General features: G+C 35.5%; 1 protein-coding gene across 1 annotated transcript in view; it reads right to left on the reverse strand.

Annotated features, from left to right (window-relative positions):
• Window positions 1-12,675, reverse strand: part of Dpyd (dihydropyrimidine dehydrogenase) — an 817,241-nt gene that overhangs the window by 138,809 nt on the left and 665,757 nt on the right. The window contains exon 19 of the mRNA XM_051185598.1: window positions 4,565-4,707. Within this exon, the coding sequence (XP_051041555.1) occupies window positions 4,565-4,707 (143 nt within the window). The remainder of the gene's footprint in view (window positions 1-4,564; window positions 4,708-12,675) is intronic.

Consider the following 12,675-nt stretch of genomic DNA (forward strand, 5'->3'; position numbering starts at 1 on the left):
ATGCCTGCTTTGGTTCACAAGCACCCAGTTAAAATATCAGAGGAGGTGATCTAGGACCCCCGTATCTCTGTGCTATCCATAGGTATATATGTATGTACTCTCATGTGTGTGTATGAATATGGACACTGGAAATGAGCATCAAGAATTTTTTTTTTAATCAATTCACTTTCACCTTGTTTTTTTAAGAAAACATCTCTCAGTGAACTTGGAGCTTGCAGGTTCAGCTAGGTTTGCTGGCTACCAGGCTTCAGGTAGTAAATTTGGCACTTGCACAGGAAGCATTTTGTCTACTCACTGAGATGCCTCATAGACATGGCTCATGGACAACATCTTCATGTGTTGCTTGTTTCTCTTGATATGGAGAAGCATCATATTATGACTCGCTGTCATATGTTTCCTTTTGTTTTTTATTGCCTATGGTTTACCTCTCCTGTTGTAGGACTAGCCACAGTCAATATTGTTCCAGGAGATTCCCTCTGTTCCCATCTAGGAATTTTACAGTTTCAGATCTTATGTTCCTTGAATTCACAATTGGTTTTGTGTATGGTACATTGTGTATGTGACTGGATGGACAATTCTATGTGACACATATTGACTAAGAAGGACAGAGTATTCTGCCACATTTACTCAGCAGAGGAAAGAAATTTGTCTTTGCAGTAATGAAATGGATACACTTTCCCAAGATTGTGTGTCTTAATTTTCAAACACATAAACAGATTTGAAATTGTGGCCTGAGTATCCTTCTTTCTTGATAATCTATACTTCACTTTTGAGTAGAAATAATTAGGAAGGCATATTTGACAGATAAAGAATCAGAAGAGGGGTTTGAGCTGGGAAACAAGAGCCAACAAGCAGAGACAATCAGAGAAATGGGAATATAATGAGAGGGAGGTGAAAATCTCAAAAAGATTGAAGTGACCTATTTGAGAGAATTTTATGAAGAATTAAAAAAGAAAAAAGATAACTAAAATCAGATTCTGACTAGTGCTGAAGGCCAAGCTGACATTAAACATTGTGAACTTGGACTAAATCCAATTGGCAGAGTTGCTTGAATTTCTCTAGTAATATTCAGCAGTTCAGAAATATAGAAAATGAAAGGTTATATTAACCCAGGATTAGGAAGTGGAGTGGAGTGGAATTCAGTTACAGTAGAAGAGAGGCGAAAATATTATACAACTCCAACCCCACTGAAACACCCTGCCCAATTTCAAATTCGTTTGTACAATTCATGGTCATCTAGAGAATACTTAATACTGATTTTTTTTCTTCAAAGTTTAGCTAAACTTTTGAAACATATTTTTTGACTAAATGGCAGTCTGATTTCAGCTAATGGTAAGATTGGTATATAAATCTGTAATTTTATGCCAATAAAATACTATGGATAGAACTTCATATATTTAACAAAATTATTTGGAGCCAATGTACTTGGGAGCTTTGTGAACATCATTTAAGCCATTCCCTGAAGGGCAAGAGGTTATGTATATTGTTTTGTTTGCTTCTATGAACCACTGTACTTATGATCAGAGTTTTGCTAAAGACAGTAAAGAACTCAAGCACAGTTAACACAAAATGTTTATGGTCTACATTACATACATACTTACCTGGGTGACCAATGGCTGTGCATTGTCTGGTGTAAAGAGGCACAGTGAGCCCACCAGAGTCCCTCTCCAAGAAACCTAAGCCAACAGGGCTTGAATCTGTGAGTTATTCTGTGTAGAAAGGAACTGAAAAGGTACCTTTTCAGGTAGAGTAGAACAGAGGACATGATAGCCATGTGCTGATGAAAAACTCAAGGGGAGAAAAAGTAATGACCAAGATACAGACAGAAAAAGAGTGGACAGAGATTTACATTCTTGAGGCAAAATATTTAGCTGAGTTCAAAATATCTGGTTTCTTTTTGAAGAATTTACTGCATGGTCTTATTTCTGATACTCCAAAGTACATTCTTTAAAAGTTGAATACATTGAGTGAGTATGTATGTGTCCACGCACATACATACCACAATATGTGTGGAGGTCTGGAAACTTGTGGAGGTTGGTTCTCTCCTTCCTTTATGTGGGTCCCAGGGATTGAACTCATTGTAAAGCTTGGTGCTAAACCTTGAACATAATGAGCCATCTTGTGAACCCTGCCCTCTTTCATAATTCTTTTCTTCTTATATTTTTATCAAGAACTCTTTTAATTAAGGTCTGCTGGTAATTAATTTGCTTAATTTTCTTTCAGTTGAGAGAGTTTCATCTTCACTTCATACCTGAAGAATAGAATCTTGGTGGACAGTTCTTTTCCTTTCAGCATTAAGAAATATTTCAGTACTTCCTTCTAGGTTGCTTGGTTTCTAGAGAGAAACCAGTTGTCCTCATACTTACTTCTCAGAGATTTGGTATCATTTTCTTTCTGCTTCTTTGAACATTCTTTCTTTGTTTGTAGAATGTTCAGAAGTTTGAATACAACAGATTTGCTGACAGATTTCTGTAGTAATACATTGCTTGTACTCTAACAAATAAAGTTTCCTGAAGATCAGAATGAATAGCTAAGCCACTAGCTAACCACACACCTAGTTAGCCATAGTAGACAGGCAGTGGTGGCTACACCTTTAATCCTAGCACTCAGGAGACAGAAGCAGATGAACTCTGTGAGTTCAAGGCCACCCATGGCTACATTAGAGTGAATCTCCACTAAATACAGCTATAGATCCCTTATACTTGACACTAATATAAATAGACTATGAAAGGTACACAGAAGACAGGCTGACAAGGGATTTCAAGACCCCAGGAAATAAACACAAGTGATGTCCTGGCTGCTTAATCTGTGAATTCAGCTCATGGAGCAAGACCAGAAAGCCAAAGTGTCATGTACAGACAGAAAAACCTGTAGCCAAAGAAACAACCCAATAAGACAGGAAACTGACATATATAGTACCTCCTTCACTTTAGCTAAATTTGATACATTAATAACTCCATTCCAACCTCCATCCGTACAAAGGCTATTTGGAGCTCCTATCTCCATACTCCTCAGATACTAATGCTAAGATGACAGATATTTGAGACTGAGATTTTAAACTACTCATGACATTACATTAACATCTCCACATAACAAAGAGTGAGCTCTCTCAGGGGATCCTCACTAAAGATTTATGAGATAGTCCTCTTCCTCTCTATGGGTTTCTGCAACCTATTCTTGTTCTCTCCCTCTGCATCTGGATTTTCGTTTGACTCAGTGTTTAGTTATGGGTGTTTGCTTCTGTTTCCAACAGGTATTAGATGAGGGCTCCATGATGGTGGATGAATTAGTTGTTGAGCTCACTATCTGGGAAGGGCATTTATGATAGCCTTTCCATGGTTGCTCAAATTGTTAGTTGGCAGCAGTCTTGTAGGTCTCTAGACCTTTCTTTACGTTCAGTTTTCTCTTCAAACCAATAATGGCTCCCTCTTTTATGTTCTCTCTCTCTCACACACACACTCTCTCTCTTTCTCTCCATCCCTCCCTCTTCTGTCTTCTATTCCTACCCTGACTCAATCTTAGGAGTATTCTAAGAGATTCATATAAAGTTCCTCACAGAAGGGGGAAGGGACAAGTCCCCCAGAGCACATGGGAAGTGGGGGGGGGGCAGTGAATGGAGAGAGAAGTAAGAGAAAGAGAAGGGGAGGAGAGGAAAGCACGTGTGACTAAATTTTGCTTTTTAATTGTCATTGATATTGGATAATAAAAATCATGTAAATGGAAATCTCCTGAAATTCAAGGTATACTATGTATGTGATGATATTTTTTCATTGTTGGGTTGTAATAGTCCTCACTCAAATCTGTATATGTGGCTCCTCAGAGAAGTGCTGATGCTACTATATCCTAACTTTAAAGACAAATGTTTAAATAAAATGAGAGCTGGGCATGGTCACACTAGCCTATAAGTCAACACTCAAAGTAATGAGGATTGTGAATTCAAGGCTATTCTCAGAAAAGAATAAAAAATAAGATGAAATGATAATACAATTTTTGTATTATCTATGTGGGTGGTATTAGGAATCCCTTTGTGAAGGCCCTGAAAAATTGCCTCAAAATTTTAATAGAAGGAGCAGAATAACAAATTTATATCTTGTAGCATGAAAGTTATAAAGCCAATGACTTTTCTGTGTGTTAGAAAGTTAGGAGATGAACTATCAGGAACTTCCACAAGGCCACATATTGTTTCATTCATATCTGCACAGAGATCTCACTTTATGCAGATTTTCAAATTATAATTATTTCTCATTTGATAGCATATAGTATGCATCTGTTATTTGGTCTCATTTATATTAGGACAGATAGGTGGACTAATATACTAGAAAAAGCTTTCACAAGTTCTACCTATGTGGGAGGACAGGAAGTCAAGTCCAGGTTTTTTTCAGATTCAGTAAAAAAGGAGGAGAGACACACACACACATACACACACACAGAGAGATAGAAAGAGAGACAGAGAGAGAGTTGGTACTACTTTGCTCACTAACTACCTCTTTCTTTAGAGGTATGCATAACTATCACATGATTTACTTTGTATAGAGGAATTGAAAAGGAAAAGCACAAGCCCTACCTGGAGAACTGAAGCACCACTATGAAGAAACTGAAGTCCACTTTCAGCTGAGTCAATTCCACCTGTGGCCAAAATAGGAAACCCAGGCAAAGCATGGGCAATGGCAGTCACAGCTCTCAAAGCAATAGGTCTGATGGCAGTTCCTGCAGAAAACAATGAAGCTTAGTGGTTAGAATGTCTGGCACAGGTGCACATTGCCTTATATTTACCCTTAAGCATTGGCAACATTTTACTAGACACATTTCCAATTTCTTTATTTGTTTCAAAGTGTTTTAACTTTTCCATGAATGTGGTTTTAAGAATGCAGATGCTATGCTATTATCAAATCTAGACAAATTACAAAGTAGATATGACAAGCCTAGAACTCTCACATAAAATACATACAAATTATGGTTTGATATACAGTAATGTGCAAGATTGTATGGAGCACTCAAACATCTCTTTGAAAAAGAGCCAGGGAACAGAAAGTTTTGAAAAAGGGAACAATCACATGCAGTTATGTAAATAGCCATACAACCCTGTTGTTTTTAAAAAAGTGCAAAGGAGTGGGTGTGAATGTAGAGGCTATAAAACCAAAGCACTGAGGAATGTACAGATTCTATATTGCTTTCTGTATGTATTTTTCAGTTTGAAGCTGCATGGTAAGCTTGATGTGGTTTTACCTGCTAGAAAAATTCAAATAAAATTAAAGAGATTAATTTGACACATTTAATTAGAATATATTTGTCTTCATAACCATATCTATATATGTTATACATATCCTAATTAGTTAATATTACCAGTATGTTAGCCTCTGCCCTAACAGACATAAAAACTGCATAATAGACAGAATGCACTATAGTGATTTTAAATATGAGTATATTGTACTGAAGCTACTTTGGAGGCTAACTACATCCTAGAGTGAATTAATATTTTTGTCATTGAGGAATATAATCTTATATTCTCTGTGATCACTCAAGTTAATGATGCATTCAAAGTGTTTTCTGAATTAAAGGTAGTTCTAATTATGAAATAATATGACTTTGTCTGAAACTAGATTCCACTAAACAACACAAATATGCAGCTGGCTCAGACTCCTATTACCATGTCTACCACCTCAAGCTGAGCCATCAGTCTGGGACGGGGGTTGGGGAAGACTGTTACTTACAGGAAGCTCATAGAATGTTCCTTGCAACCAGTAGCTTTTCATCTGAACAGGGTACACACTTTATGGTGATGATAACAGCAGTAGTTAAGAAAAGGCAAATCCATGGAGACAATAAAAAGATCGGTGATTGGGGAGAGGGGGTCAGGGGAAGGAAGGATGAGGAGGCAGAGCTAGAAGGATTTTAAGAAAGTTAAACAAATGCCTGATACTATAATAACAGGTGCCTGTTGTTAAATATAAATCCAAGTCTATAGAACATAAATCACTGAATGTTCACCCCAGTAAAAACTGTGGGCTTTGGCTGATAATAACACCCTGATGTAAGATTCCTTGTCTCAACAGTTATACCCCTCTGGTGCTGACACCAGATGCTGACATGTGTTTGGGTTGCTGGTCCATGAGGAATCTTTATACCTTCTTTCAATTTTGTTGTGAACTGAAAACTACTCTATGAGATAAGTTCTTTTACAAATAAGTGGCTTTCTACTTAAGATGTTCATATCAAGTGGGTGTTGGGAATTGAACCCCAGTCCTCTGGAAGAGCAGCCACTTTCATATTAAACTAAATTTATACATAATAGTTGATTCCTTATTATCATTAAAGGTGTGTATGGAAATACCTACTTGTTTCTCTGTTACCTAAAGCTTCCTAGAGATTACTCGATACTGACACTTCAGGATTCAACAACAGATGTTTAGAACACAGTGTATTTAGTTAAACAAAAGAGGAACTAGACATCAGGATTTTACTTTTATGACAAAATATTTATCAATGGTTCTTTTTCGTCTTTACATTTTAATAGGATAATATAGCAGGTAAACTATTGCACTCAGTAATGTACGCTGTAGGGATAATAAAATATATCTAACTATGCATATAGAAAAAAGGAAATCTGTAGCATAATTATTCAGATAGACAGCTAACTACATAACATAACAGACTGTTCAATACATACTAAACCAATGGGTTCTTGTTATACATGTTACTTTGAACTAATAAAAAATATTGAGATTCCTTTTCTTCTCTTATTTAGTTCACCCAAGAGACTTTAGTAAACTTGAACTAAGCAGATAAATAATTTATTTCTCACTTCACTGTTAGAAGACTATCATTAACACTAAGGGGTAAATTTCAAAGTGGTATACAGGGATTTGTCAGTATATTCCAATTGATATTAATGGACATCAAATGGCAAAATCCCAGGATACAGCTTTGAAAATTTAACCAGTTACAGTTAAAGGGCAACATTATTACATGAGTTGTTAAAAACACCAGCAAATTCTCATTGGCATTTGAAGATGTTCAATTAGGTCAATACGACATTTTCTATTTTATGTTTTCCTTCCATTTCTAAAACTTTTCTAATGTGCATAATGAACATGGAAACCTTTCAAACTAATGATGGTATCTTTTTCTTTTTTTTTTTTTTTTTAATTAAAAGGAATTACATTTTCTGTGGAAATATGAACCAAAGGTGAAGTCACAGATCTCCCTGAACTTGGGGAAGAATTAAGTCAGCTTTTACTTATGTTATTATAAACTCCATTTGATTAAAAAATAACTGACTCAATAGGACATATAACCTACCTGTCTCAGCATTGTTATGGAAAATGTGTTTTATAACATGGTTTTTATCCACCAGGAAGTTATATATATATATATAAAAGAACACTAGAGGAATATATAGGAAATTATCATGCTTAAATGCAAGACAAAAATTTCCTAATAGTTTCAAGATGAGAAAAGTAAAGAGATGAAAGATTCAAGACAAAAATTAAAATTGAGTGTGAAGAATGTACATGTATCCATATAAAACAGAACTGCACACCTATCAATTAAAATGAACAGAAACTTCCAGAACCCCAACTGCTGAGATAGTGACTTCAAAAACATTGTCACTATTATGGTTACTGCTTTTAGAACAAAGAAGAATAGGAAAGAGGTAAATAGCCTGAGAGAGGTGAAGACAGACTCCATCCTATGGAAAACAACTAGGTTTAAGTCAAGAAATTGAATTCCTAATTACCTAAATTAACTAATAGGTAACACATAATTTAAAGTAACCTGTTATCTACATAGGGTGGCCAGAGAAACCTGATGGAAAATCCAACAAAAGTCAAGTTATTTTAGGTCTCTGCATCTTGAAACAAACTAAAGGCTCAAAGAAAGGAAGGAGGGAGAGAAGAGGGGAGGGAGGGAGAAAAAAGGAAGGGCTGAAACAGAGCTTTGATTTGCAACATTTGACCAAGTATTCTGGTTTGCACAAAAATGGCTTCTTGGAGTCATTGATGGGATAGACTTAACTTCCTATATAATAAATATGCTAATACATATACTAAAGCCTTCATGTAGTCACAAATTAAAATGCAAGTGTGTTGAGTTACATATGCTTGATAAATATTACAGAGCATTCTCAGATTGACTACATTTTAGAAAACAATTATAACTGAAAGAATTTGAATTATATTAAGAAAGGTGATTTCTTTTGAAAAATACCGAAGTTTTTGGATACTGTCTTCATATTATTCGCTATAGTACTATCACTTGGTATGCATATAAGAACACATTGTGACTTATGCTTCTTACTTAATGTTCTTTTGTTCATCAACCTGTTCACAAATATATTTTTAAACATGTATATGTCTTTTTTCCAATTTAAATCCAATTTTTATATTCATGATACCCAAAATGGAAGCCTATTTTATTTTAGAAGACTGTCAAAGAATGTAAGTTCCAGCAAACATTGTGGACCACAAGAAACTAAAATCATCACTGTTTGATATCATATATTTTATTAATATGAATTTTATGAAGATATCACACAGGATCAATTACAGTCTATGACAACATGAGTCAGACATTGGGGTCAACCCTTGAGGCTTAAATAGTGACTATGCTACATACATCTTCATTTTGCTGAACTTCAATTTTGGCACAGGCCAAACAATGAAGATTGTAATAATGTCATGGAATCGTTCTGTAGGTGAATTTAGTGTATTTCAGGGCCTATACTAAACACAAGCCTGAGAATATGATCTGTGCATCTCTGAAGGGCTATTAATTCCACAGAGACCATTTGGTTAGTTCCCTTTCATGCTGTCTTCTGTGTGGTCTTCTGCATTTAGTGATGCAATGAAACTGACTTTTATTTAAAAAAGACAAAAGCATGATGCCTACCTTGATAGACCTTTATACTCTCTGATATCCTGAGAGGAGCAGACATGCCCTCCCTCTTTTCTTCTAACAGCTGTCCTTTACCAGTGTCATAATATTGATCAGATTACTTTTGAGTCTAAATGTGCAAACCTCAGAGTTCAAAATCAGTACATTAACATTTTTTTTTAACATGAAAACGACCCAGGCACTAAACCAATCTAAAATGATTTTTTTAATGTTAGAAGTAAAGTTCTTCTGGTTAAAAAGGGAGGAGAGATTTATTTCACATGACTGAGTCATTGAAGGAGAAAGGGGAATTTTTATAATGGGCAAGGTAGTGTGGAACGTATGCTAATTTGGGATAACTGGAATTTTGAATAGTTGAGGTTAATTCTTTTTGTTATTCCCCCTAATTATTTGACTTCAAGGATAGCTACGATTATACAATTAATTGATAGAACTAAGTCCACATAAACTCCCTGATAACAGCTCAAAGCTGGCAATGGAAAAGAAGCCAGGTTGCAACACTTGCTTGTGCTTACTGCATATACAAAAGAAAAATTCAGCTTTAATTTGTTTGTATTAATTAAAATATAATGAAGTAAGTGGGTAACAAATTCATTAGAAATTGAATTTTGACTGTCTAATTGTTATAACACCCAGAAGGAAAAAATGTATGAGCAAATCAGGAATTTCAAAGATTTAAGAGTTGAAAGATTGATTTTTACAAAATACACTTAAATCAAGTAGCAGCAAATTTATGCTTCATGAAAACAAGTTTAAAATGTTAATGAAGCTAATATACTGATAAATATGTGCAGCAGAACTACTTAAAAATACATCTTTACACATGGATTAAGATCCTCTGAGAAAAATGAACATAATTCAAGCAGAAACTGTTGCACTAAAAGGATTGAGGATTATATGCAGATATGAAATCAAAGGAGAGAAATGGGGAAAACCAAAAGCATACAAAACTGCTAGTGCTATTTTAGTCTTTTTTCCCAAAGCCGAATGTTTTCTTATTAAAATATTTCGATTTTTGTTGCTATTAGAATATAGTTTTGAAGTTTTAATACCTTTGCAGCTTTGTTTATCTGCTTCTTAAGAATATCCAATATGCCTGCAGTCAATTAATATTCAACAGGCATTTTATTTGAAGCAATAAAATTAATAATGCTCACCAAGGAACAGAACACCCCCTTCCTTTCTGAGAGTCTGGTAGAGACTGGTGCATTCATTCCAATAAATTCCACAGGCCAGCATCCTTTACACTTTAGCCTTACAAGTATATGAAGATTGTCACTGTCGTGGAAATGAAAGTTTATGCTAAATACCATATCTGAAGTCAGTTTAAAAAGGGATGGGTTTGCTGGGCAGTGGTGGAGCATGCCTCTAATCCCAGCACTCAGGAGGCAGATCTTCGTGAGTTCAAGGCCAGCCTGGTCTACAAAGCTAGTTCCAGGACAGGCTCTAAAGTAACACAGAGAAACCCTGTCTTGAAAAACCAAATACTAATAATAATAAACAAGAAATAGAGAGAGAGATGGGCTTGAACTGTAAGGCAAACCACGATATGCAGGTACCTGTGCTTCCATGATTATTGAGTATAACAACTATGAACAAAGTTTTTATTGTAGTCTTAAAGAATAACAGAAACAGGACTGTGGAATACTGAGAGCTGAATTGAAACCCAGAATCATTAGTCTGAGCTCACTTATTTATAGAATCATGACTTGGAACAAGCTCCTTAATTCCCTTAAATGTAAGCCTTCCCTATTTGAAAGCAGGGAAATTGATACCAACAGTATTAGAGCAAGTGATGTGGCCTTTCTTTCTTTTTTCTTTGGTTTGTTTGTTTTTTGAGACATGGATTCTCTGTATTGTTTTGGAGCCTGCCTGGAACTCACTGTGTAGACCAGTCTGGCCTCAAATTCACGAAGATTTACCTGCCTCTGCCTCCCGGGTGCTGGGATTAATAATGTGTGCCACCAATGCCCGGCCTTAAGTGCTATAGTTTATAGAAAGCACATTGCTTGGATTAGTTTGTAGAAACTAATATTATTGTCAATGCCAGATAATATTCAGCATAAATATTCAGATATAAAAAATATATGGACAATGACTTAATATTAATGGGGTTGATTGGGGACACTTGGGGAATCCATGCCAATTCTTAATCCACAAAATTATGATTGTTCATATCTGAAGTCTCTTGTTTAAATGTGAGTTTTTGTGATTAAATGTTTATTTGTATTTCAGATGTAATATGTAATATTTAATACAAATATACAAATATCTTTCTATCCAAAAATTCCATATTTTTTGAGAAAGGGTTTCTCTGTATTGCTTTGGAGCCTGTCCCTGTCCTGGACCTAGCTCTGTAGACCAGGCTGGCCTTAAACTCACAGAGATCTGCCTGCCTCTGCCTCCTGAGAGCTGGGATTATAGGCCTGCACCACCAATGCATTAATATATAGATGCAAAGTTATATATGTAAAAATATTTCCCAAAGTATGTTTCTTTTCCTTCCTTCCTTCTTTCCTTCTTTCCTTCCTTCTTCCTTCTTCCTCCTTTCCTTCTTTCCTTCCTTCCTTCTTCTCTCTCTCCTTTTTTTTTCATACTTTCTTTCTTCCTGTCTCTATTTTTATTTTGGTTTTAGAAAAACAGCAAAAACTATTAAATGCTCATGAGATATTGTGCTCCTTGACAAATTAGATTTAATCCGTGCTATAGTATTTAATGGTAAGAATAAAGTACTAGCAGCAGAAAAAATGTTCTTATTTCATTATTAATTAAACTTCTGTACATGAAGCTTGTGTGTGTTTTGAATTTTGTGTTCAAAACTGTTGAAATAGTTTGAGGTGAAAACAGGCAAGTTTAACAGAGAATGGGTTGAAGAGAAATTTTCAATCTTTGTTACTGATACCTATATTGTTTTATCTCTTTGATAAGAAGATATTTATAGTTTACTTCTGCAAAGGAAAAGAATGGCCATATTTATATAAAGTACCTATTTATTATATAATACTAGATATTACCAAAGCCCATACTAAGAGAATTTTATGTGTGTGTTGGTAATTGTGCCTATCCTCTGTATATTCAGAAAAGCATACTTGGTTTCTCACCCACTATTTGAAGTATGATTTGTAAGAAGTTTGAAACTGGGTGAATAGGATGAGCATTCATTTTCTCCCTATCCTTGTTTCTCTACACAATGAGAGACAACGTGTTCAACCATAGATAGGAGATCTGCATCAATCTCCATCTCTGAAGCTCAGGGATTATCATTGGTGGTGGTGGTAGGGTGTGTACGCGTGTAAAGAACATAAGACTCAGAGGATGAGGTAATGCTGGATTCTGGATATGACATGGCTGCTATATGCATGAACGCAAAGCAGCTGTGATTATTTGCAAAACCTGCACAAGATGAAGCTAGGTAAATATCCTAGCATGGAAGAAAGAGAATGCTGACATCCTGGGCTCCAACTCCTCGGGCAGTTGATGGCTGCCAAAAAAGAGTTATTTTCCTTGTAGGGGTGACCATTGGTGGGTTGCCCTTGTTCCAGGGGATGACTCCATGCCCATGCACATATGGGCTGTACAAATTAGATTCATTTGAGTTATAAAAAGAGCTATGAATTTGGGAGAAAGAAGTGCTGGGGCACCAGGGAGATTTGTGGTAAAGGAGTATAGAAATGATAAATATACATTGTAGATGTAGATGATTTTCAAAGAACTGAGAAAAACAAGAACTTTAAAAATGAAAGGTAGCTAAGAAGAAATGATTGTTGTGTATTTTTGTTC

The sequence above is a fragment of the Phodopus roborovskii genome, unplaced genomic scaffold (assembly GCF_943737965.1).
Source record: "Phodopus roborovskii unplaced genomic scaffold, PHOROB, whole genome shotgun sequence".
NCBI classification, from domain to species: domain Eukaryota; kingdom Metazoa; phylum Chordata; class Mammalia; order Rodentia; family Cricetidae; genus Phodopus; species Phodopus roborovskii.